Consider the following 27,841-nt stretch of genomic DNA (forward strand, 5'->3'; position numbering starts at 1 on the left):
ATAGTGTTTGTTGAATGAATTAAATGATAATTATCTGTTAAATAAGCGTTTAACATTTTTTCCAACCAATTCCATTTATCAAGTCCTTGCTCTTTGCCTTGCACCCTGTTGGCAAAACAAAAGTAAAATACATCAGACAAGGCTTCTCCCATGGGGGTTGCATACTGGTGGAGGGAGGTCAAGAGGTGGACACAGATCTTCCACCCAGAATCATCAGATCTGGCTACATGCTCTCCAGCAGTAGGACACAGGATAACACTTTCATTTAGAAGGAGAGGAGCCTTTTCCTGAAATACCTTTCATGACCCTAATAAGCACCACCATCCCTTTCTTTTAAAATTGTTCCCATTTCCAGTGTGACCGTCGTATGATGAGGTGACCAAGCTGAGTTCTATCAGGAGGTGGATGAAGGGTCACTTTACTCCTGCCCATCGTGAGCCCCATATCCCTGTTCACGGTTTAGGCTGCAGCCGGACACTGCACAGGCATCTTCATTAAACTGTCCACCGTGATTCACGGATGCCACCCCCCAGAGGTTACACATAATTCTAAACCCATCGGCACGCTGGGGACAGGAGGCTTACATTGCTCCTTCCAGGGTATGTTACCTAGTGTTGGCCCTCCTGGAATTTCAGGTGGGAACCCGAGGTGCAATTCTGCTGCCCAGCTGTGCCCTTCTAAGGTTCCTCGGGCCCTCCCTCTCCTGAATCGCTAAGAAGCCCACTCTTCCCTCTGTCGGGGTCAATAGCATGTCCACTCTGGGCAAAATTGCTGCCCCTGGCAAGGTGAGGCTCTCTGGGAGAGGAAATACACATGTGGGGACCTAAGGTGGCAGACCAGGAAGCAGGCCTGTAAGCAGTCGGCGCTGGATGGTCTGCGGTGGTAAAGGGAAAGGGTGAGAGCGCCGGGTGAAATCCAGACTTCACCCCCCTCGGCTCTGGGTCACACTGAGCGCAGCACACCTTCGCCTGCATCCTTGAGCTCTCCCTCTGAACCCTCGTGCTGCCTTATTTCTGCTTTGGGGACGCGGGACCCAGCTGAGCCGTGGAAAAGAGGATGCCGTGGGTCACCAAGACCCAACTGGACAAATTAATTTACCACATCCTGTACCATCAGGACCTCAGTGTCAAAGAGATGGTGGAGACCCAGGAGAGAGAACCAGGAAATCATTCTCGTGGCTTCCTTTAGAAAGAGGGGGGCAGGGGCCACGTACAACCAAGAGTTTGTCTGAGTGGAGCCTGCGGAGGGAAGTGAGGCTGGGGGGCTTGGGTGAGGCTCCTGAGACCCCCGCTGGGAAATTTGTCGGGCCACGTGTTGCCAGCCATGCTGCACTGGCCTCTGGGTGGTCAGCTGATGCCGACCAAACCCTCCCTGCCCCGCCTCAGCCTCTGCTGCCCCCAGCCCCACCCCTGCTCGCCAACCCTGCAGCTCAGGTAGCCCCCATTTCTTACCAGTGGTCATTACTAATCTCATCAGCAGGGGCCAACTGGGCACTCCCTCTGGGCCTGGCACTGTGGGAAGCACCTTAAATTGCCTCGTTACATTACCATTTAATTGGTAACTACTAAGTTTACCCTCATTCTACTAATGAGGAAGCTCAGAGAGGTAAAGCCGTTTTCTCAAGGTCACACAGCCAGCGACTGCCCAAGCCAGAGCTTGACGTGAGGGGCGGCTGTGGTGACCATAAACTGGTGGACGTGTCCAGGGACAGCCTCCACCAGCCCCCTCAATCAGGGAGGGGCTTAGAAATACTTTTGGTTTTCTGGAACCTCTGTAACTTCTAGGGTTCACTGGTGTTTGCACTGAGGAGGCAAGGTTTCTGCTTTTGTTTTTAAAATGCCCCAAAGTGACAGAAATAGCAGAGTCATCTTAGGACACTGGGCACCCCTCTTCTTCCGACTGCTTCAAGGTGCTTAGGTTGATGGCAACATATTGCCTCCAAGAAATTCCAGCTGTGTGACTAGTAATGAACACAATAAGGGCAGCTAACAGTCATTAGGCACCTGTTATGCTCGGAAATTTTGTCATCTCCACTTTAGAGGACGAAAGAGAGGCACAGAGAGGTTGTGCCTTGCCCAAGGTCACACAGCTGCTTGGTGCATGCCCCAGACCCGACGGAGCCCTTTAATCCCTGTGCTCCACGGTCTGGCGTGTCCCATTCAGTTAGTCAGACCGTCAGCCACCCTCTGTGAGCCAAGCAAAGGGAAGACGAGAAGCCTGGGGCAGTGGTCTGGCTGTGAGGAGCAGGGCCCCGGACCAGGGAACATGGTCCCAGGGTGATGGGATATGTGGGGAAGACAACGAATGGACAAGGGTGATAGAAACAGGGCAAGGAATTCGGAGCAGAGAGCTGACGGAGGAAAGGGTTACCAAGAACAAGGTCTTGTCAGCTTCACACTTCCGTAGCAGTTTGGTGAGGGGCATCCTCACGAGGTTATTTGCTGGGGTGCCCGTGGGGATTTACGGTGGGAGGCCTTCAGATCAAGGAATCGGGAGGAATAATTCTGAGCGGCAGCTGGCTTCAAGGGCACTGAGTGAGTGAGTGTGTGAGTGTGTGTGTGTGCGCGGCGGCGGGGTGTGTAAAGAAGAGGTGAGCAGTGCAGGATGCCAAATAATCCTTATTTTGCCCTTTTGGGCTGTCACAGCAGGCTTAGGGGGTGGCTATTTGCGTCTGTTTTTGTCGTTCCACATACATGCAGGGCTGCGGTGCTGTAATTCCAAGGGCTTAACTTAAATGGTGCTTCAATGTGCCTTTCAGTTTACCGGGGTGAGGCGTTGTCTTGGCTATAGCCGCTAGCTAGTCATTGCTCAGCTCTTTCCCTTCAGATGGACTGCAGTGTGTTTTATTCACAGTAGCGCTTTGCTACTAGTTCAGTGCTTTCCTTCTCTCCCCATTCTCGAATGAGCGTTCACCGGCACCGCTGAGTTACTACTCTGCCCCTACAAGTGTGAGCCATTCCTGCAACATGGGGCAGTTAAGACCCTTCTAACTTTTAATTTCTCTTTAAATGAGCTTATACCTTCCTACCCTCCCCATCTGGATGCTTTTACCACCGCCAGTGTTTTAGCTTTACTGCTTCTGAAGAACCACTCTAGGAGACACACTTTTAGTTCCACTGAGCCAAATTCCACTGAGCTCAACGCCTGGCAATTTCCCTCCCATAGAGACCTTTGTAAATATCCTTTACGTTTGGATTCTCGGGAGTTTTTTCCCCCCTCTTTTGGACAAGAATAAAACAAGAATATTGTTTTGGACTGAGTGGGTCCCAATGGAAAAAAGAAATTTCTTTGGAATCCTAAACTCCCTGCAGCCAGCTTGTGGTATAGCTGTTCAGGGCAGTGAAAAAACTGTGTGGTTGGTATTTGGTAATAATTTCAGTTTTATTTCCACTTCTATCTCTGAACGAAAGATGAGGTCACAGATCGGGGGAACCACATCTTTACCTTCAAAGAGCAATCCTATATTGCAAAGGCCAAAAAAAAAAAAAAAGGGTTGTGGTTTAGGGTCAGATGCTCTTGGGTTTTATTCTTAGCTTACCAGATGTATGACCTTGAGAAAATTATTTTAACCTCTCTGTGCCTCAGTTTCCTCATCTGTAAATGGAATATTAATAAGCACCCACCTGATAAAACTTAAAAAGCTTAGGTAAGATCATGCTCACGCAGAGACTGGTACACAGTAAGTGCTCAGTAAACGTTGGCTATCTTACTCTTAGAGTAGAGAATGCTTGGCTCCGGTGTCTCTGCCATTCACCATAATAGTCATACACTAAGGTAGAGAGGAACTAGTGTAGGCTCTGGCCACTAAAACCATGGCCTTTTCCAGTGGCTGCTGTCGTAATGGGATGATCGATCGCCATTATACGAAGCCCAAACTGCCTGTTCAGTAACATTTCTCATTCATTAGCTAAAAACAATCTCTGACAATCAGACTTTTCTGCCTATGGTATCGAATACTCCTTAAAATAGAACAGAAAGAAACATTAGACCGACTCTGTCTCCTGGTAAATGTATGTCACTTCGACTTGATATCAGCAAATGCCCTTGTAAATCAAACTCACCACACTGAATCCTTGGTGAGTTTGGAGTTCACATTCCCATCTTCTTCCAGGAAGATGTCCAACTGCAAATTGGCATTGTTATCATGGGCTGAGAAATAGTTGGTAACGACTCTCGCCGGTATCCCGAGGCATCGCAAAACTGCAGGAGAGAAAGATGGACCACAACTAAGCACATCACCGAGATGTGATACATACAGAGTGAACAATCCCCTCTCAGAAGGGACCTTCCTCTTTACCAACATGGACATGTTGTTCTCAAACGTCCCACACTGAGGAAGGGGGCCTGTTGTCAAGGATCAGGGCTGCAGAGAGAAGCCTCACTGCCTGATCGTACAAACTGCAGTTGGCACCAACCGAAGCCAGTGGGAACGGGATCCCAGGAACAGGCTTCCCGTTGTTTAGCTGCTAATCATACGATCATCAAAGTAGGACTATTTTAGTCCAGCTCATGGACTAAAATTTCTGAAAATAAAATTTAAAAACCTCAGCTAATAGGAAGTTAGGAATTTACCAAGCAGACCCTCAGTGCGGTTTGCTTTCCCGGCTGGAACGTGCTCTTGTGACACTTGGTGGAGGGTGACAGCACAGATTAATTTTAATCATTAGATAATAAATTACCTGGTTGCATCTCTTGCCGTATATGCACCTATCAATTAAACTTAATCCAAATGCCCTCCCTGGCTGCCAGGACGCCAGACCTCAGGGCTCATTGAAAATAATTCAGCTGACACTTTTAAGATTAATGAGTTGCCTTCCCTTTTTTTTTTCCTCTCAGAATTGTTTAGCATTTTTAACCAAAGACCATCCACCTCCTTCAACAGAACACCCTTGGAAGTCCAAACTTGAATCTGGTAGAGACTCAAGGGTCCTCATTAAATGACTGAATCTTGTTTTAAATTAATTTTTATTGGAGTGTAGTTGGTTTACAATGAGGTGTTAGTTTCTGCTGTGTAGCAAAGCGAATCAGTTATACAGATACATGTATCCACTCTTTTCTAGATTCTTTTCCCACACAGGTCATTACAGAGTACTGAGCAGAGTTCCCTGTGCTCTACAGCAGGTCCGTATTAGATATCTATTGTATATATAGTGGCGCGTATATGTCAATGACTTAGTCTTAACACCCCAAACGTCACCGATGGCAGCCACTACCCGCCTCTCACTTCCATCTTCCTCTATGATTTACAGCCCCTACACTTGCTACAGTTTTACCAAAGAAATGATTGGCGCTCTAGTTCTATTTCTAGCTTAACACTAATTCACGTGATTACAGAATCTGCCGAACTCATAATTTTAAGATTGGTGAAGTCTGACATGGGGACACCAGTGCCTCCTTCCCTCCAAATTTCCTTTTCAGGTTTATCCTCACGGTGACATCACACGTTGGGCCTCTGCCTTTTCTTATCACCAAAGCCGGTGTTCAGGAAGAGATTCGAGGACGCTTTTATACAAAAGGCATACATGAATGGAAGGTGTTTACTATTTTATCTGGTTCTAAACCTAAAGGAATTACACCGGGAGAGTGAAACTGCAGACATCAGGAGGACGTGGGGAGTCCTTTCTCTTTTCCTGGGATCATTTCATAAGAGAGGCTGCCTCTACTGAGCACCTGTACTTAGACTTGACTTGGGAACCATGAGGGAGGGGGGTCTACCTCCAACTGGTAGGCCTTCGTGAAGTTCAGGCTTCCATGTGGAGCTTGAAAGACCAGCCCTTCTAGGACACTGACACATTGGCTACAACGCCGTTCATTGCTCCCAGGAAATATATATTCCTTTAGCCCTTGGGTATACGCAAATGGCTAAGAAAATAATCTTATCCAGTTTGACGCCATGGAGAAACAAAACACACAACCCAAACTCATGATTTCTTTCCACTTGGATCTCTGACTAATTCTTAGACGGTCAGAACTTTGAGCTGAAACTGACAGGCTTCATAATCATTTATTAAAAAATGGTCTCATCCTGGCTTCCAGCCTCCAGATCCTCCTTGATTTTTCTGATTAAAAAACATGCTAACTGGGTAAAACAGTCTTTATTAATGAGCCAGCAGGAAGGACACTTTGACTTGCGCTTAATGTTTTGTTTTTTTTTTTACAGGGCTGTAGAAATGGCGTGTTAATGAAAATCATTACCAATGATGAAGACATACTGAAATAAATGTTTTTTAAAAATACCCACTGAATTAACAATAACATTGTCTGGGCCGGGACAGACAAATGCCATATTGAAAAATGATGCATGAGGCTGAAGAGAACAATTCCGTTCCCATATGTTTTCCTCTATGGATTGGATATTGGGTGGATTAAAAGCAAAAGGGGAAGCTGGGGAGTGCAGATTGTTCATTAAGTTCTGGTATCTAATTGCTCAGGGGCATTGAGACTCACATACAAGAATGAAGATGAACCCACCTGCCACAGTCCCTTCCATAGCTGGAGTAAAAACTAAGTGGGTATGTTTAGAAAATTCTCAGTGATAAACAGTAAGCAAATAAGCATATTTACAAAACTGCTCAATAACAAGCGGTACATAGCTTATTATTTATTATTTTAAATTTTGCTAATTGAGCCTTTTAAAATGTGGGGATTACTAAGAAATAAAACGGCATAGCCTTTCCCTCACATCCTTACGTGGCCCCGGAGACGCTCCATTTCTCTGGGTACCGAACGATGGATTATGTAGGAAATAGTCCATCATTCTTTCTATAAAGCTTCGGCAGTCAAAGAGAAACTAGGACCATATTTGGCCAAGTACAATTTAATTATGTATTGGCTGCGTCCCAGAATAGCCACCCACAAATTCTATAGGTGCAACAGAGCTTGCTAGGTTGCTTTGCCAGGTTATAGATAAGATGTCTTAAGGTGAAATTTCCTTTGCATTAAAAATATATTACTCAACTGGATACTTACATGTGTTAAAGACACCAGCAAAAACCCAGCACTGACCATAGCGGACTGGATTCTCAGAACTCCTGTATTCCAACAGGATGTCAACACTTCCAGTCCAGGCTGATGGGGGGATGCCATAAGCATAGACGTTGTCCCAGCATCCAGCGATGACGCCTTCATCATCCTTGGCGTTAATCTAAATGAGACCATGAGAGGTGAGAAGGGGTCAAGGTCATTTAGAAGAGTCCTCTCCAGACTCTGACACTGGGCAAGTTAAGGTTTCCAGTGCCTTCTGTATTCCTGCATGATGAAAACAGTTCCACTTCTGTTCAGTTCACTGTTATTTGTCAGGGAAAGTGATGTGATGATGAGAGTGTGAGGGGAAACCAAATAACAGAGACTCCCTGTTATATAGCGTATGATTGTCGTAAGGTGGTGTTGAAAAGCAGGCAGGAAGAGTTGTCATGTTTTCTCACGTGCTTGGGAGAAGATACACACAGGACCCTTGGTCTGGTTGGAATAGAGCTGGAGAATGTGTGAGGAAGAGAGGAAGAAGACCTGCAAAAGAAGACAGCTCAAGTAGGGATCTTGTCTCGAAAGAAGGAGAGTTAAAAGCTGACAAATGACAGAAGATGTTAGAGTGGGGGCCCAGAGTCTCATGGTCTAACGAGTTTTGACTTTGAGGATGAGTGGCAGACTCTAATAAATTGAAAAAGTAAGCAGATGCTGTCATAGGAACCATTAAGAATTAATAAGAAATTAGATTCCCATGGGTGCCTTGCAGAGTCTGTTTTTTAAGAAGTTGCATTACAGAAGTATTTTCTTTATGACTGCTTAAGGTGATTAAAGTTGCATAATTTTGTTATAATACATAAAGGGCCTGGGGTATTATAATACATAAAGGGCCTGGGGTATTATAGTTTAAATATAAGGGAGACTTAAGCAAAGAATGGCAATCAAATATTTGGGAAAACCTGGCTACACGTTCAGACCACAGTCATTTGGTAGCAGCAGACCTGAAGTGCAGGAATCTTTCGTGTTTAGACAGTAAAACGGGGCAGGAATAAACAGTTTCAAGGCATCCTGTCAGTTTCCTGGGGGTCACTGCTGAGTCTTACTTCTCTTGCTGTAGCTTTCATTATGTTTAATTACAGTCAGAATTTCTAGGTGGGGAGCATTGGGAGTTCTTCCAAAAACTGATGGTACTTTAACAATGTTTATACGTTGACATGACAATGGTTTATAGACTTGCTCTTCAACATGTGGTCTGTGGACCAGCGGCAGTGGAATGCCCGGGAACTGGCTGGAAATGCAGAATCTCAGGCGCCTCCCCAGACCCACTAAATCAGAGCCTGCCTTTGAACAAAATCCCCAGGTGATTTTTGTGCACATTAGTTTGAGAAGCATAGGTTCAGACTACACTGAAAAGACATTAGTAAGCAAGGTAGAACATATGATTGAAGCAGGTGTGTTTGGATTATGACAACCATAGAAGAGATATTAAAATATGGTGATTTTTCTATGTGTTCATGGCCTTGCTAATTAACAGCCCACCCCCAGCACTTGCCCAGACCCCTGTCTTGGGCTTGCTGAGTTTAGTTTTTAAAAAAGTCTATCCTCCCCAGTGGGTCGTGAGTACATTGAGAACAGAGATGAAAATCGATGCCTTTCTGACTTCTAACAAGTATTGGCAAAGAGCAGGTGCTCAATAGCTGTTGAATAATCCGTTGTGTATTCAACAAGCATACAGGCATTGCACATCTGAGTAAGAGTAAGATCTTCTCTGTGAAAACAGATGGTCTAAAACTCATCAAGCAGAAGTAAATGTTACCAATATTAATACAGAAAGATGTACAGGGAGAGTTGGGTCCCAACAGAAGGAGTAATTAGTTTTATTAGAGTGGAGGGTGTGGTGACGGTTGTGGGCTGGATAGGGAAAATGACATGAAAGCTAGGTCTGGAGGGGCTGAGGTCCAGAAAAGGTTATCTACATGGTAGAGAGAATTTGAATAATTGCTTTGTGTCATGAAGAAATATGGCAACTTCAGGGACCTACTGCAAGTATCATGTAAGTAGGCAATACTGGATGAAGTAGAAACTACTAGAAGAAAACACTGAAGATGTGCAAGCAACTTCTATTTTTTCCCCTTTGACTCTGTCCAGTTAGGTTAAAGGGGAGGTAACTACCCAGTTAATTTGTTTAATGTAGAAAAAAATGAATCCGTTAGAGATTACTGAAGGACCCCATTCAACTAATTGCAAACTCCTTCCTTTGAGGTTAACTTTGACTTTCTCCTGGAACTCCATGAAATGACTGGAGTGCAGCAGGGTTTAGACAACAATTTTGGTTCTATTCATGATCAATAATTCTCCTTGCAGTTGAAATGATTATTTACATCTACATCTATTATAGTGAAGCCTGAAGAGTGCCTTGGTAGGCTATGATGTGGTTTGGTATTTGTGAGTAGGTAGGTTCAGCTTTAACTCACATTACCAGATTCTTATCCTTATCATTGAGAAATAGGGTAGAGCAATGAATCTCAGAGGTAAACGTTCCTAAGTTATGGTTCTGATGACTGATTTTCAAACAGACAGCCATTAATTAAAAGTGTTATTTATAGCATACAGCTGAACCCAATCAGCCTAAGGGAAGAGTAAGGAAAAAAAGAGCTCTCTCCTCTCCAGACCTTTTAATTCTTAATGCTGAGCTGTTCCCCTGTTGCTAGATAAATCACAACTCTCATTTATTAGCATTTAGCCAGATTAGCTACTGTTTTCTAATTAGAATATTGATTTCTGGGGAGCCCAGATTCGGAAAGAGATAAGTCTTTAGTGACAGATGTAAACGGTTAAAGTAATAGCCCCCTCCCTAGACAACAAGATATGTTTGGGGGACACTTCAAGGGCATGCTGGTCCCTTGTCAGTCCACAGCTGACTGTGAGCACCCTATCATGAACTCTGAGTTGAACCAGTGAGAGAATGAAATGTCTCCGTCTTGCATCACTGGTGGTCAACAAGAAAATATGAACCCAGGACTTTGGACAGGGAGCATTATCCAACTTCATTAAGGTTTCACTAAACTGTCCTCTCATAATACCTACAATATTGGACAAAATTTAAAACCAGCCCCTTTGAAAGTCACTGTCAGCCACCACAGTGGCATAACGTAATTCAATAAACTTCAAAACCTGGTCCAAGAAAAGGGGAGGATTTTGGAGTGCGGCAGAGGGGCAGCGTGGCTCAGCTCTAACCCTGACCGCCAGGGCTTCAGAAGCCCTACTGTCAAGTCACCAAAATCCTGAGGTTGCTCATTTGTATTTCCAAATCTGGAAAGAAACAAACTGGATTAAAATGCTGATCTTTTCCTTGTTCTGACCAGAATCTTGGAAATGACTGCTGTGGAGAAGTGGGTGAAAAAGGGTCTGCATCCCTTAAAAGGTAGAGATTCTGGGACTACAGTGGAGAAATGATACAAAGCCTGTTGAGTTATCTCCATGTGGGAAGGAGATCTACCTCCAATTAGGTAGAGTAGATTCTAGAATGAGAAATTTAACAGAATCCTAAAAGAAAGAGCAGAGCCCAAGGATTTTAACAGAGTTCGCCATCTCGTCAGCTAAACTCCCTCCTCTGCTTCAGTCTGTCTCAGGGTACAAAAGAGTAGAATGAAATACATTGGCCTCAAACTGTAGTTCAGAGGTTAAATCAAACTCATCTTGGATTGGAGAGTCAAGATTTTATCTACAGTATATTACAGCAAATAGGACACTTGGAGAAGAGTTATGCAGGTATGAGCATGAATAAAAAAGAAAAGCAAAGAGGAAAGAGAGAGAATGGAAAAACTATACATAGAAGAAAACAAAATTAAGGAACATAAAGGAGTTTCTCACAACCTCCTAGGAGATCACAGACCTAAAGGAACACACTGGGCACCAACTCACATCATCATGCAACTAAAGATAAATTATAAACTCTAAGAAACAGAATAGATAATGTTCAAAATAAAATTAATGACATAGAGGAGAAGCTTGAGGTGAAGAAAATGCTAATGAAAAAGATAAAGAGATGAAGTTATTAGAGAGAAGCTAATAGTTATGGAAGACAAGGATGATACAACATAAGGATAATTAGTATCCTTGAAATAGAGAACCCAACAAATAAAACAGAAGATATATTCATGACATAACATAAGAAAATTTTACCTAATTGAGGAAAAATTTAATCTATACATTGGAAGAGCAATCTGAGCTCCAGGGTAATGCAGAACGCTCGTTACCTGGGAACTTTCATTAATTAATCTAGTTGAACTTAAGCTTAAAGAAATCATTGTTCAGTCCTACAGACAGAAAATGCAAATTAACAATAAGGGGGAAATGGGGCTGTCTTTAGACTTCTCCAGAACAACCAGTTGAAATCATCCACATTTGCATCGTCCTGAGAGGAGGGTGGACCCAAGAATATTATGCATAGCTAAGCTGTTCTGTGAGCATAAGGACAACCAGCACACATTTTCAAACATGAAGGATCTCAGAGAACACAGGACCCATCACAACCCAACCACTTGAAAAGTGATATCAAGATAATTAAGGGATGAACCTAGCACAGATCCCCGTAACAGAGACTCTGTGGTAAAGGTCCAGGGGTGAGAAAAACCCACATACGTGCAAAAATCTTTGGGAATCATAGTAACAGAATGAATATGAATTTTAAAACTTGATAATGTAAAAACAATGATAATCCTAAGAAAAAATTAGACCTGAGGGAGGAAAGAGGAAAGGAAGAATGGAAGTGCTGTTTTAATGTGTTCATCTCTCTTAGTTAACCAACACTACCTAAAACATAATTTAAAACATATAATTACTTTACTTTGTACAAGAATGTTCCTAACAGCTTTATTCATAAGAGGCCCAAACTGGAAACATCTCAGATGTCCATCAGCAGGTGAACAGGTAGACAAACTGGGATATAGAATACGATAAAATACTGCTTTTGCCAGTGCAAAGGAACACATTGAAGACACGTGCAAGAATTGATTGAGTAGAAGAAGTCAGCCCCAAATAGTACATACCGTATGAATCCAGTTATGTGAGATTTAAGAAAAGGCAAATCAGGCTTCCCTGGTGGCACAGTGGTTAAGAATCTGCCTGCCAATGCAGGGGACGCGGGTTCATGCCCCGGTCCGGGAAGATCCCACATGTCACGGAGCAACTAAGCCCGTGCGCCACAACTACTGAGCCCGTGTGCCACAACTACTGAAGCCCGCGTGCCTAGAGCCCACGCTCCACAACAAGAGAAGCCACTGCAATGAGACGGCCGCGCACCGCAATGAAGAGTAGTCCCCGCTCGCTGCAACTAGAGAAAGCCCACGCGCAGCAACGAAGACCCAACGCAGCCAAAAAAACAAAAGTCACATTTATTGTAAGCAATCAGAATAGTGGTTGCTTGCTTCTGGGGATGTGGAATGATTACAAGAGAGCACGAGGGAAATTTCTGGGCTGATGGTAATGTTTATATTTTGGTTACATTGGGGTAGTGATTACCCCAATCAAAACTCATTGAATGTTACATTTAATACCCATACATTTCACTGTACGTAAATTTTACTTCACAAAAAACACATAAAAACCACAGGAACTAACCCTAACCTATACTGGAAAGCGTATAACCACTGTCTGCAAACGTGCTCTGCTGTACAGACTTGACACAGGCTCTGACAGGAGTTGGTAATTAGCTTCATTTCTTATGAAAATCTTTACAACTAGAGATTATTAACCTTGTCTCCCTTGGTAACTGAGGATTCTTATTTGGCCCAAACATATTTTACTAATTGACAGTTGTGAAAGAAATAACAAAAGGTGGACCGAGAGAGAGAGAGAGAGAGAGAGAGAGAGAGAGAGAGAGAGAGAGATACTGAGATCTTAAGCTTTCCAAGCGCTGTCTGCTGTTTTTCATTGCTATTCCACTGCTGTGTGGGGCAGGGCTGGTGTATAGAATGGACCTCCAAAAATATCTGAATGAACGACTGGATGGATGAATAGATGAATGGAAAAGGGAAAGAGCAGAACAAGGAGAGGAAAGGAAAAGGGTGCCAAGGGAGAGGAGAGGGGAAGGAGAGAGGGCAAGAAGGGAGGCAAAGTGCCCTGAGATGGCATATCCTAAAGGGCGGTGCTGGCTTTGCTGCACTTCTATTTATTCATCCTGGGGATGTCTGACCCAGGAGACCAGAGCAGCCCTGACTGCACAGCTTGGAAGGAGTGCTGAGAAGCAGCCCCGTGTTTCAGAAATAGCCAATGTGATTACAAAACAGATGTAGCCCTGAAACCTCATTCCGGGAAGCAATTCAGGGAAAGCAGACATTTAGATTGGCTGTGATTATCACATTCAAGAGATGCCTTGTAAAAAATGTCTGTTTTTCTCCCAATATATGGGGAGCACAGGCATAAGAAATGTAACCTTAATAATTGAGAAGCCAAGCTGTTTGCCCACAAATGGAAACTTCATTACATTGCTAGTTTTTAACCACAAGAGAAGAAAATGATGTCTGAACAGTTCATTTGTCTCCTGAACCCCTCCACCCCAACTTAAAAGAGAAGGATTGAATGAGACAGGGCTTGTAAAAGGCATTACTTTTGTACCCTAGGAGGTCATGTGATATGGAGAGAGGACAGGCAGAGGACAAATACAGGGGACATGTAACATCGTGTGTGGAACAGTGGGGTCAGGCAACCTGAGATCCATTTCCAGTTTGACCGGTGACCTTGAATAAGTCATTTAACTTCCTGATACTTCCGTCTCTTCACCTGCACATTGGTTATTTATGAAACGGATACGGTTTCTCAAAATTGGCTATGAAAACAATTTCCGTTAGGTAAATTCTATTTTCCTACTGGCTTCCAATATATTTGTCGATTGTTAAAAATTCTTCGATAAACAGAAATGAAAATCCCTGGTGAATGAGGTGACCTTATGGCATTATGTTTAGTTTGAAAGGTACTAGAGATCGTCCTGACTCTGTACCTCCCATTCATCACTGGATTCCCTTAGCCATTCCTAAACCTTAGGAAGGTCTCCCGTGCTTGTGGGTACCTTGACTCCAACTTTAAGATTAAAAAAAACTTATTAGAATTAGTATTTTACCCTGTTGAACTACAATCAACGTTTTTCGTTAATCCTAACCGGTAGATTCTCCAAAGTTGCCACCCGTGGGAGCTCTTGATTGAGACTGGAAAGGTTATCAAGAGCAACAGAGACCTCTAGCTTTTTCTCCTCTACCAGAGTGAGGAATGTCATTCTTGACATTCCTGGGCATGAATCATGGAGAGAGAAAATAACAATTTAAGATAAGAAAGCAGATAGGGTCAGAGCTCCAGGATCTCTGGATGGGGGCTGAAATCCACGAAGGAACGTACATCTGGCAAATGGTCACCAGCCTGGAAATTTTAACTCTTAGGCATCTGCAAAATTATGCAGGCGTGTGAGTCATTTTGCCCCTTTTCCAAAACACCAATGGAAGTCATATCTTTACCTTCAGAGGGGGCATGGAGTCACACTGAGTGCTTGTACCACTCCCATTAGAAGTTCTGTTTGGCCGTTAGATAAATCTCTGACGCAAGAATGGGGAAACAAAAGTATTATTACATAAATATGCTTTTTCGATAGAGGAAATTTTTCCAAAAACAAGATCCATAAGGGGAAACGCGAAGAAGCTCCTCGGTGGGGAAATGGTTGGGGACGATGGCTCTCAAGCACCTGAGTCCTCAGGTTTCTCCAGGACAATTCACTCCAAGAAAGGGGGTTTTTAGCTGCTTATAAAACAAAGGAGCAGTTATATAGTGCTTTAACATTTGTATTTATTTTTTTTAAATAAAAGTTTTAGGGAGCTATGCTTTGGCTGGTCTGTAAGATCAGGGACTAGACTTCATGTATTTATTTCTGATTCTAAAGTTCATTTGGGGTAGCTGGGTGGAATTTCTAACCCAAGTGAATGTGTAAGTGTAGTCTGAATGGTTGAAATAGTTCGTTGCTGAACGTGAAGCTTTCTACGAGATGACCAAGTAAACAACTGGGGAAAAATAAAAACGCCGTTCTGTAGTAGCTTCCTGTGAAGCTGTTTAGCAAAATATCAAAGGAGTGATGTCATGCATGATTTCATGCATGGAAGAAAAAAAAAACAGTCTAAATACTGGGACAAGAAGAAGGGGAAGAAAGATGGACAAAGCGAAAAGTAGCTTTATTTTCAGTGTATCTGTGAGATCATGTATGCTCGGGGATCAGAAGCTCTGAAGTCCACTCTGCCTGCAAGGTCTACAGTCATTCGTCTTGTGTTGGGCCCTAGGGAACTCCAGGACCTATACTTCCACTTGTGGTCAGTTTGATTTACTAGCTGGAGTGCAAGATTTCCTTTTTATAACACTAAAGAGTACACCGAACATGACTGGTTAAAAAAAAGTTCAATCTTGAGCTAGTTCCCAAAAGGCACAGTTAGAATAGGGTATTAATGGGGATTAATGATGGCATCGTGTTTCGATGTTAGCAAAAGACCAGGGTTAAAAATAGATGTGTACACCTCAAGGGAAGCAGGAAAGCCCAGGCTGGCGGCGGTGTAAAGACCGGTATTTAAAAATATGTCACTAGTATATTGATAATTTTTCTTCTCTCCCTCCTTCCAAAATTTCCCCCCAAATGTCACTTTTTAAGAAAATTGTAGTTGAAACAAATAAGTCCCCAGAGGGGCAAGTTTCCCCTGACTACATGTTCCTGCAGTGCTTTTGGTGATGGCTGTTTGGGTATAATTTCCACCAAGGAAAAAGGGTTTCCGTGAATGGTAGCATGGCTTATTATTGCTTTGGACCCTTGTCAGTTATTCTGCCACCTTTTCATCCAATATCCCAACATTTGTTAGGTCACTGCTTTGTCCTGGGAAACCTCTGAGGAAAGCTTGAGAGGTTTGCTTTCTCCTACAACCCTATGCTTATTTCATCAGAGACTTTGCCATAGTGTGTTGAAAGGTTCTACTTACAAGTCTGTCTTCTCTGTTAGACTATAAGCTCTGTGAAGGCAGAAACTATGTTTGTTTGTTTGTTTTTACAACTGTACCTAGACTGGAGATTCTCCATAAATACTTGTTGAATGAATGAGTTACTACTGAGTGTTTTACTACCATGAGCATCATTACAGCAATTACTACCATCACTGTCACCAATACCACCATCAAACCATACTTGGTACTTAGTCTTCCTTGGGAACTCTTTCCCCAGGGACCCAATGCCTCTGGCTATTTAGAATTCTCTGATTTATGCCTTTCTTCACTTATTCCCCTATTTCAAAATTCACCTGTTCTGGAACCCATTCTCTTGGGTCCTTCTTTTCTAGGAGCTAGCTACCAGTGACCAGTGACCTTGGATAAGTCATTTAACTTCCCGATCCTTCTGTCTCTTCATCCTTACATTGGTTATTTATGAAATGGATATAGTTTCTCAAAATTGGCTGTGAAAACAACTTCCATTAGGTAAATTCTATCTTCCTACTGGCTTCCAATTTATTTGTCAATTGTTAAAAATTCTTCAATAAACAGAAATGAAAATCCCTGGTGAATGACGGATTAACATGAGGTACGAATTGTGTCATTGGTGCTTGTGTGTTGGTGGTGGCCGTCTAAGGTCTAATATGACCTGAGAGCAAGGACAATATCTAGTTCCAGCTCAACCACTTATTTGTGTGTGACCTTGAGTGACATCGTTTCCAAGGGCCTCCACCCCTTTACCCAGAAGACCCCTGGAGAGTCTTCCACATCTCATGTCCTGGTTCTGTGTGCATTTCGACACAGATCTCCTATTAGTAAGTCTCAACCCAAAGGAGGGAACCTGCACCGAGGTGGGGTGCTAGGGCTTCCACAGTGAATAAACGAGCAGTATCCACAGGGCCAGCGGCCACGGCAGGGCCAGTATGGGAGAACTTCTCTGCCCAGAGCTGCTGCCACACCCAATCAGTCACGAGGCAGAAGCAGGTAGGGACCAGTTACCACCCAGCAGTAAAGGCAGGCTACTGTCACCGTCTCTCCTTTCCCCAGGACCCTGCTGTTCCCGTCACGTGGCACAGCACACCTGTCTTGAGCGTGTGACCGGGGCTCAGAGTCCATGTCTGGTTACTTCACTGTAATTCCGGGTCCGTGATGGAATTCTTTATTAGTGCCCTGTGAGCAAGGTAAGCTTTCAGATGGCACAAAGCATCCTTCTAACGTTTTCCTGGCACATTTCCTAGCAATTGTCCTGGTGAGGACTGTCACATAAGGTACGAGGTGGAAAGCAAACAGTAATCAAGTAGTTTAAAGGAGGACGTATAACTGTTGATACTATGTATAAAATAGATAACTCCTGAGAACCTACTGTATAGCACAGGGGACTCTACGCGATGCTCTGTGGTGACCTAAATGGGAAGGAAATCCAAAAAAGAGGGGACATATGTATACGTATCACTGATTCACTTTGCAGGACAGCAGAAACTAACACAACATTGTTGTGTCTATTGAAGTATCAGGAAGTTAAATTATTTATTCAAGGTCACAAGGTCACTGGTCACAAAGCAACTACACGCCAATAAAAATCAAATAAATAAATAAAATTTTAAAAATGAAAAAAAAGGAGGACGTATAGCTTTGGGCAAGGTTTTTCTTTTTTCTAATCTCAAAAAATTTTTTTCTCTCTTAAATCCATCTGCAGTGTAGCTTCGGTAAAATGTACCACTCACTATTTAGAAAAACCTAACTAAAAGTTCGCTTACGTGAGGTTATAGCATCTCAGAACCAATCCCCAGGCAATGAGCTTTATAGGAGTTTTAGACTTTCCTGTACTTTAGACTTTCTTTCCCCTGGGAAAACCCAATAGCCCAAGGCTGTCCAGATTGTCATAAACTTTCCTGATTTTCACATCAAAGTGAAGTAACAGCAACTCAAAAGAACTAAATATTGAATTTATAAAGGGAAAAAATAGAAGAAAGAAGAACATTGTTTTGAAGGAGAAAAGGGAATTCTTGCTGCCACCGGGAATAACAAGTGTGATTTGAGTACAGAGACAAAATTTCATTTTAAAGATAAAGGAGGCCCCGAGAGGCTGAGTGATTGGCCCTGCGTCACACAGGAAATGCGCGGAAGAGTCAGAACCCAGAGGTCTGATGTGACCTGGACCCGGGCCTTCCCGCAGGATGCTGCCTGCACTTTCTCTTCAGCAGAAGAAGGAAAGCCAGCAGGCTTTGAATAAGGTAAGAAAAGAGATCCTCCACAAAGGCAAGAAGAGAGGGTTACGTTCATCGCACAGGCAGGGAAGCTGAGCCTTCGAGGTGTTTGGTGCTGTGGCCCTCACTGGGGGGGATTTTGACCCAGAGGGACATTTGGAAATATCTAAAGACATTCTTGGTTGTCGCAACTCCTGGCATTTCTTGGGCAGAAGCCGTGGATACTGCTCAATATCCTGTCGTGTGTAGGATACCCCCATAGCAAAGAACGGCCCAAGGTTGTAAACACTAGATGACAAAGATTTTTATCTGGGGACGGTAAAGGCAGATTCAGATCATCATCGTCATCACCCTCATCAGAAAGTTAGATGAGGCAGATAATAACCTGAGTTATTATCTGTGCTTCGTACAGCACCGAGCACCCAGCTCCTTTCTGCAAATTCCTGGCCAGGCTTCAGTGCCAGACTTTGCCGTGACCACAGGAAGCAAATGTGTCTTTGGGGCCCCAGTCACCTGCTCTTGCCTCCTGTCCCCTCTCCACCTGCTGCAGGTGCCCAGCCAGGACCAGGCTTCTCATCCCACTCCTTCGTGGCAGTAACTGAGCCCGGAAATCTCTGCCTTCCATCACTGTCACCTTGGCATGAACTGCAGTCAGTGTGCTACCCCTCCCGGAGAATTTGCCTGTCGCGGTGTATCCTGTTCCAGTATTTGTATCCTATGAAAGGAATTTCCTGCCTCAGTGACCAGGCTGGGGAGATGATGGAGAGCTTTGAAAATGACCATGCAGCTCCCTCTGTGCCCCCTAGAAAACACCCACAGGCCTATCTGCTCGGACCCAGGGCTCTGGCTAGACTCAAGCAACTTCAGAACATTTTCTTTCTGGGCTCCCTAAATACATCTTCTCATATTTTAAAGCAAATCTTTATTGAGAAATGTGAGGGGTTTCTGTTTTGTTTTTTTCTTTCAGTCTTTGCTTAACTTCCCTCAGCAATTTCATGATAGAGTTCCAGGATTTGTGAACAGGAGAGGAACTCCCTGAGTGACCAGAAAACAATTGACTTTTTGGGAAAGTTGCATATTTTTTATTGATTTTTGGAGGCTCCATATTTTATTTTCTAAAATCATTATAACTGAATAGATTTTGGAAAGATTCACAGAGCTCTTCTAAGGATTAAAAGACATAAGAGATATAAAAAGATTTTGAAAACTCTCAGACGTATATTTTGTGTATGTAAACGATGGTACTGGTGGAAATAGAGATATTGCCCAGGGTGGGCCTCTCCCCTAACACCCAAGGCCTCTCCCTCAAAAAATAAAACCAAACTGAACCCCCGAAATTGATTCTGTCCAGTTCTAAATCTTGTGAGTTATAGATTTTCAAAATCAGAACTTCATAGGATTTTACGATTAATACGATCTCAAGGCAATTTGCATTAGGATTCTCTGCTTAATTCAAGGCTTAACAGCTTCCATCTGGCCAGATGCCACCATAGTGTTGGGTTAGCTGCTTCCTGTTTGCGTCCCTCTTGCTTTGGCTTGTGTTAGGTAGTGATTTCTAGACTCGTAAATATACCCACAACATGTGAGTAAGCTCGGGTTGACGAGCATGTCATTTCAGAGTGCCTAAGAAGGAATTAATTTCTATCTAACCACTGCGACAACTGCTTCCCGTCTCACTGCAAACCTGTCATGATGACTTTACAGGAGAAAAGGGAGAATTTTGTCATGAAACAGGGAAAACAGTGACTGACTGCAGGTCTACTGCATGTTGTAATAAATAGCTATTATAAAGAAATTCCCAAATTCTTCAGAATCCATTGTCTTTTCACTTGCATAGTTTACGTTGCATACATAAACTAACAACAGAAAACAAAACTGCCTTTAGATATTAGTTTTTACCTTCTCTTTTTAAGCTCCACTCTTCGTAAATTTACACATAGCCTAGTTACTAATAAAACAATCTTTGTTCTTAAGAGCTAACCATAAATTACATTTCATATCATTCTCAGTCTAATATCTTTATATGAACAATATTTGATTTTGATTTTATTTAACTTAAACCAAACCCAAAGACAGCATTCTTTCAGATGGATTGTTTTTTTAAATAAAGCTTAAGGAAACTGGTAACAAAAAGGAGTATTTGTTGCTCAGTCTTTGATGGTGTGAAATAGCATCTAGCTTGATGCTTTTTTCGGGAATAATCTGCTCGTCAATCAGATTTGATTCACTTCCATGCACCAAGGGCAGGATCTGTGTGTGTGGCACGTTGGTATGGTCCAGGACTGCACAGGACCCGGTCCGCACGACAGTACAGTCCAGGACCTGGGCAACACAATTAATTCACTGCCCAGACCTGACCCCTAACCTTCCCACTCATGAGAATTGTATCTCCTCTCTCAGGAAGCCGTTCCGTTGCAGGGTCTGTGCATTCCCCGAGATGTTTCAGGATGTCCTGCAGAGACCAGCAAGGAAGGTAGAAAATGTCTAGCTTTGGAGTCAGCAGACCTGGGTTCTAGCTGAGGCTTTGTCACTGACAAACTGTCATCACACTGTTTCCTAACTTGTAAAATGGCGTGGGTAATGTCACCCCCTCCCCACTTATCTCATGTGAGTACTGTGAAGAATCAAGGTCCATTTCATAAACTATAAAGCCCTGTGGTGAGGTATCATTGAAATAGAAGCTAGGATTAGTCATTTATTTCTTTACTCTTACTATGGGTGTGAAAATGTAGAAAATTTCCATCTTGCAGGGTTTTTTTTTTGATGCTCTTTGATGTTTTTTTTGTTTGTTTGTTTGTTTTTTTTGCGGTATGCGGGCCTCTCACTGCTGTGGCCTCTCCCGTTGTGGAGCACAGGCTCTGGACACGCAGGCTCAGCGGCCATGGCTCACGGGCCCAGCCGCCCCGCGGCATGTGGGATCTTCCAGGACCGGGGCACGAACCCGCGTCCCCTGCATCGGCAGGCGGACTCTCAACCACTGCGCCACCAGGGAAGCCCTCTTTGATGTTTGTTTGTTGATTGATTGATTATAGTTGCTGACACTTTGTCATGGTCACTCTCAGCCCCTAGGCAAAGATTCTTAAGAATAAGTGATCTATATCGTCCACGTCATCTATCAGCATTTGTCTGAAGCCAAAGCAACACACAGTACTGATGTAAGAATTTTGTTTTACGGCACATGACAAGTTCAGGGAATTACACACTCTTCCAAATAAAAGTTTATTATGTGCAAGTCACCATTTCAACAGCACTTAATGAGCTGACATCTATACTGAGGCAAATGACATGCGTAATCGATTTTAGTAATCAGTGGTTGTTCTTACCATGGCAGATCCAACACGACTGACTTTGATGGGATTCCCTCTGCCAGAAAGGTCCATATTCGCTCTGTCCATCACATACAGGCAAGCGTCGAGGATGCCATCCTCAAACTATTTGGAGAAAAAAATTAGAAACTATTTAATGTCCCCTCTGAAAACAAGATATTCTCTGTTGAAAAATAAAATGAAACCACAACCTCATGTTTAGAAATGTGTATTTCCTAGATGGTAATCACTCATAATCTTTAGCATGAAATATCAAGGTGGAAGGAAGGAGACACCCTCTTTTATTTTTTTAGTAATTAAGAACTTAAATACTAGCTAGAAATACAAACAGAACTACTAGCGAGCTGATGTACTCAAGAGTCAAGAACTGACCTGAAGTTCTTCAGAAGATTGTAGGGTTAATTTAGAGGATCTCTCCAACATATTGGCTCCAGCGAAAAGGCAAGGGAATGAACCATTTACCAAAGTCAGGCCAAAGTCTCAAGCCCTCAAAAGTAACATGAGTCCTTGTGCATATCGACAGTAAATGGCTCTCAGGTACTTCTCAGGAAGGCATTTCAGGTCTGCACTGGAAACAGTAGGAGACCTCACATAGTGAGTGTCTGTCTAAGGTTTCCTCTCGTCTGAGATAAGGTGGACTCCAGGGTCAAAGAGAGGGCAGGAAGGCTTAGAGAAAGGAGATCATATTATCAAGGGAACCATCAGGTAGTCAGTTCAATTTCCTTAGAAAGAACTCCTAGCCACATACAATGCCCAAAATTTCCAAACAAGGAACAAAGACAAAATAGTAAAAAATAAATAAATAAAGGCAAAATTGGAAGATTACACTTATACTGTACCTCATTGTACAGAATATTTCCCTGAATACAGAAGCCTTGTATATTATCCACCCAAGGGCTTAGGACAGAAATCACAATTTTAATGGCTAATTTCCATGTAATTCCTCATTAAAATCCAGTTAGAATAGCAGCTCTGCGTGTATCCTAAACTGATGTGATAGATGCAGAAATGGGTAATTGCACTAGCTCTCCAGGTGAATAAGAACTCATTACTCTGGTTCTTATTAGGCAGCATCTTTCAGCTGCGTCTGTGGGGCATGACAGCCACGAGCTGGAAAGGTAAAGACATAGAGAACTACACTACAAACTACTGGCTTTGCTGGTTGCTCGGACTGAAGTACACAAATTAATGGACTCCAAATGACAGTAGAGACAGGCAGTGGCTGTGCTCAAGGGCATCTGTCCAAAGGCAGGCTGTCTGGGGAGTCCACGATCATGCTTGGAACCCTTTCGCAGTCCTTGCTACCCACCTAGATGACATTTTCCCTTGTTAGCTCTCTCTCTATTGCCACACTGGGGGCATAAATAGAATGACGCCTAAAGGTTAGGAATTAGGGACCCAAGGCGAGAGCACCAGACAATAAGCAATGGTCCCGGGTTGTATGTCACTCAGGAAGCGGAGGACTTGGAACCAGGGAGCCAGGCAGGGACCCCAAAACAGGGGAAGAGCGTGTAGATCATTAGCCCGGCAGGACGTCAGAAATGCAGGCGGGCAAACCTGAACACTGAGAAGGAGCAAAAGGCATAAAGCTGGGTGGACAAGACAAGAGCCAATGATGACAGCCCAGTGGTCAGGCTCGAGCAGGGCTGAGCACGGCAGGGAGAGCCCATATGGAAGTTTAAACAAGGATCTCACGCCAAGAAAGTATCCTGTGACCTGGTGAGGCCAAGTTCTGGGAAATCTGCCCCTGGATACCCAGAACGATGGTGCACAATTGCAACCATTTCAGCCAAAACTCTGAGAAATGACACATTCGCCTGCCCTCACGTTGCTAATGGAAAGTCGTTTCTGAATCACAGGACATGAGTCTGTTTATGGAAATACGGTAAAAATATTCATTTCCTCCATTATTAAAGATGCCAAGCTGAAATAGCTTGAACCACTGAATATCTCAGATGAAATACCATTTGCTACCTTATATCCGGACAGTACTTTGAGGCTGCAGCTGATAAAATGTCTCAAGGTGAAAGCCCAGTGGGCCCTCCTTTGACTAAATGGTAGCATTCTTTTCTAATTAGCATATCTAATCCTAACCCTTAAAAAAAGGGATTTCTTTGAGTTGGGCACTTGCCTTCCTGCACCCTTTGCATTATTATCAAAACACTTTTCCTTATAAGAAAAGAAAAACATGGGTTCATTCCAGGTTGGAGAGCAGAGTCTAAGCTCGTGAGATTTCACTGTACTGAGTTGGCAAAGCATTGCTCACTGGAATGTCATATCATCCACACAATCTCCCATCTCTGTAACATTGTAATAACCGAAAATATGTGATTTCAGCTGATGAATTATGCAGGTGCCTTTCTAAGTCTCTACTCCCAGGCCCATCTTGGAGTCTCAGATCCTGAAAAGCAGGAAATTGTGCTTGTCTAATATCGACAGAGAGCACCCTGCAGTGATACATGGGGCTAAAAATATTAAGTAAAAATGTCCTTGACAATGACAAATTTTAAGTGGCTCACCTGACCATAGCTCCAGCTTCTACTCTTGATGTCATTGAAGTCTCCATAAAAAATAACCCCGATGTCATTCAGGACATACTCTTCTCTTTCTTTTTCATTATCCAGGTATACAGCATCCTCTGCATTGAAATGTAAACATAATGACTATTACCAAACCAGAAGGTTTTCATATACTTGCAAGTTTGTTTTGGTCCTAAGTTGCTAAGTGGGAAAAAAACTAAATGGGAAAAAAGTCTTTTGTTTCACTAAAGGTAGCTCATTTCACAACGTGTAATTTTAGCAACGGTGAACATAATTAGTGGCCTAGATCAGTCTGTAAATGATGACATTTGTCAGCAAAATGCTTCCATAAGTTCCAAGTAGCACAATTAAATTGACAAGTCCCAGTAAACATTTTAGGATTCTGTTGCATCAGTGGTTTCAGAATCAGAATTTTATAATGCAGATAAAAGTCTGTAACACAGATCAAAAAATAATTTCCAAAGTATTCATGTTAATAGAATTCCAAATGATTTTAAAACAAGTCTGGGGCATATTAGGAGGCTGGAGTACCATCTGTCATGCCTGGTTAGTGGCCCATAGGGACGGGAGGAGAGAGGCTGGGCTTTGTCTCCTTTCAAGGAAAAATCCTTGTGCATGTGTTGGTAAGTGTGTGTCCAATCGGCCTCCCTGGTCATCTTCCTCCATTGCAAGGACTTTTCTTCCCTGTGGCTATAATCTCAGGAAAACCTCGCTGCCCATCTGCCCGCTCAGTAATCAGCTGGTACTGATTCCCAGGCCAGGTGTGAAGGCAGAGAAAGCATCTTTAACACAGGCAGGACCATACAGGCTGTAAGTTATACCCAGGTCAATTTGCAGGCTTGGAAATGTTCGATTTTGGTTCCGATCGGGGACATCGTTCATCACATTTCTCTGGCCCTACTTGCCGTCCTAGTACCTTCTCAGGGATCGTTCCTCCTCATTCCCTGATAAGGTTTTTACCATCCCTCTGGAGTAGTGGTTGTCAACCCTGGCTACACATTAGGATCATCCGGGTAGATTTACAAACTCTTGATTCCAGCCGAACTCTAGATCGACGGCATCAGAATCTCTGGGAGTAAGGCTGAGATCCAGGCATCAGGGTCTTTACATTAATTAATTAACTAATTAATTAATGTTAAGCTCCCCAGCGATTCTGATATGCAGCCGGAGTTGAGAACAGATGCTCTAGCCCCTTGCTGCTCAAAGAATGGTGGAAAGACCAGCCGCATACAGCACCACCTGGGACCTTGTGAGAAATGCAGAATCTCAGGGCCCAGTTCTGAGCTACCGAAGCAGAATTTGCATATGAACAAGGTTCCCCGGGATTTGTGTGTACATTAAAGTTTGCCAGGTGCTGCCCCATCCAACCGGCTTGGATCCCCCATTGGGCGGTATTACAGCTTTGACAGAACCCTTCGGCGATTCTGCGGTCTCGTCTGCTCTCCGGTACTTTCTTGTAACTTCCTTTCCAATCTTTGCCTCTTGCCTACCATTAGCCTGGTTTCATGCAACAGTAAATACAGACACGCATACACACATCTACATATTTACTAGTGTCCAATAAAGTACACACATTTAAAGTGTATAATTTCACGACCAAAATAATAAACATGTCCGTCGCCCCAAAAGCTTCCTTGTACCGCCGTGTAATTCCTCCCTCCCAGTCCTCTCCCTGATGTCCCAGCCCGGCCAGGGAACCATTCATCTGCTTTCTATCACTGTAAGTTCATTTGCATTTTCTACAAGTTTACATAAAAAGAACTGTACAGTGTGCACACGTTTGGGGGTCTCGCTTCTTTCACTCAGGCTCTTTCTCTTGAGACTCACTCATGTCGCTGTGTGCGTCAATAGCTTATTCACCCTAAAGCCATTTTATCTTTCTAGAAGAATCAGAGTTACAGGACAGACGTGCCGCAGCCTCCCCCCAGCCCTCGCCAACGTGAACTTTGATGCTTCAGACTTTTGGCCTTGCTGGGTTCCGTGGTTTTGCCAGCAATCTCTATACAGTCATGTGACTCCTCAACTGAAATGACAGCTTCATTTCCAAGTGGAACAAAGCAGAGGTAACATATAAGGAAGTGACAACAGAAATAGCGAGGTCAATAGTCCGGAGTAAAATCCTAAAAGAATACATTTATTTTAAAATAAAATCATCTCAGAATATGTATAAAAGGACATTGACCGTTTACATGCACCCCTTTTACAGCCCGCCCCCAGATGATGCTATCAAAATGGCCTGAAAAGGAAAGGCTACTTTTAAAAAATTCCTCTATAGTAGTGGTTTAACTGTTGTAAGTATTGTAATAATAAACATCTTAGCCAAGTGCGTTTCAAATGCCTGTTATTGAGATAAAACTCCTCTTAAGGCCACTGAGGTCTAGAAGTGTCATTTAGGAATGTTTCAAGATGTTTTCCTTATAATATGAGATGTTTATGGACTTGCCCTATAAGATATTAGACTGTATTATAAGCTACTATAATTTAAACAATTGGTATAAAATTAGATTAATGGGTCAAAATAGGTAGCCTGGAAATAGATGTTACAATATGCGTCTGTCTCTATGAAATAAATTTATGATGAAAGAAATGTTATAAATCAAAGAGGGTGACTGGAGTGTCCATTAATTCAGCTGAGAAAATTGGCTGCTTGGGAAAAGTAAATTTTTTGTACCCCAGAATAAACTGAACATTAATTTAGAATCTGAATTTAAAAATACAAAGCATAAAAAAATTCCAGAGTAAAATAACTGTGAATAGTTACTTGGTCTCCAAGTGAGAAAGTTTTATCAAGACAAAGATAAAAGAAAAAAATCAAAAAGGAAATGATCACTGCATTTTATTTGATATAAATATAAAACTTGAATTTCGGATATAATAAAATATAAAGTCTACAACAAACTAGAGAGATATTTGCAACAATAGAAAATGTTAGTAAATTTTCCTTACATGTAGAGAACTCCAATAAATTGATAAGAAAATCATGAAGTGTATAAAAGAAAGCCAGTAAAGGGAAAACCAGTTCACAGATGAGGAAACGTGAACAGAAAATAATTTAAAACAACTTTAAGTAGTAATTCAAGAACTGCAAAGGCTTCAAAAGAAATTATATGTATATATTCACTTGTCTATGTATTTTATTTTATAATACTCAGTACCAGCTACTGTGTGATGAATTGCCAATCTACTGATGGGACTGTGATTGCTACAATATTTTAAAAAGCAACTTGGCAATTGTATCATTAGCCTTCAAGATATTCATGATCTTTGATCCAGAGCAATGAATCTATCTTCCATTTGGTGCTGTAACTCCTGCTACTACAGACCAACAGCTGAACTGACTGTAAGAATGAAAGCTTTGGGCTTCCCTGGTGGCTCAGTTGTTGAGAGTCCGCGTGCCGATGCAGGGGACACGGGTTCATGCCCCGGTCCGGGAAGATCCCACATGCCGCGGAGCGGCTGGGCCTGTGAGCCGTGGCCGCTGAGCCTGCGCGTCCGGAGCCTGTGCTCCGCAACGGGAGAGGCCACAACAGTGAGAGGCCCGTGTACCGCAAAAAAAAAAAAAAAAAAGAATGAAAGCGTTAAAGGGCTAGAGTACAAAATGAAGTTTTCCTTCAAAATCTTCATTAAATGGCTCTAAGAAGATTGACTCATCTTTGAAGAGCATCACATCGGGTGAGACTCACATGATTGCTGACCCTCCCCAGTTCCCACCTGTTTCTGTAAGTTAGTGTGCTTAACTTCCTCTCTTAATCTATTATATATGAGATCTTTTCTTTGTCTGAGTCAAGAGAAAGAAAAAC

General features: G+C 43.0%; 1 protein-coding gene across 2 annotated transcripts in view; it reads right to left on the reverse strand.

Annotated features, from left to right (window-relative positions):
• The window catches only part of F13A1 (coagulation factor XIII A chain), a 136,644-nt gene that overhangs the window by 55,109 nt on the left and 53,694 nt on the right, over positions 1 to 27,841 (reverse strand). For both annotated transcript variants that reach the window (XM_033863792.2, XM_033863794.2), the window contains 4 exons: positions 24,021 to 24,139; positions 21,499 to 21,606; positions 6,970 to 7,144; positions 4,062 to 4,200 (listed from right to left, as the gene is read on the reverse strand). In XM_033863792.2, the coding sequence (XP_033719683.1) occupies positions 4,062 to 4,200; positions 6,970 to 7,144; positions 21,499 to 21,606; positions 24,021 to 24,139 (541 nt within the window). The remainder of the gene's footprint in view (positions 1 to 4,061; positions 4,201 to 6,969; positions 7,145 to 21,498; positions 21,607 to 24,020; positions 24,140 to 27,841) is intronic.

This window comes from Tursiops truncatus, chromosome 10 (genome assembly GCF_011762595.2).
Source record: "Tursiops truncatus isolate mTurTru1 chromosome 10, mTurTru1.mat.Y, whole genome shotgun sequence".
Taxonomy (NCBI): Eukaryota; Metazoa; Chordata; class Mammalia; order Artiodactyla; family Delphinidae; genus Tursiops; species Tursiops truncatus.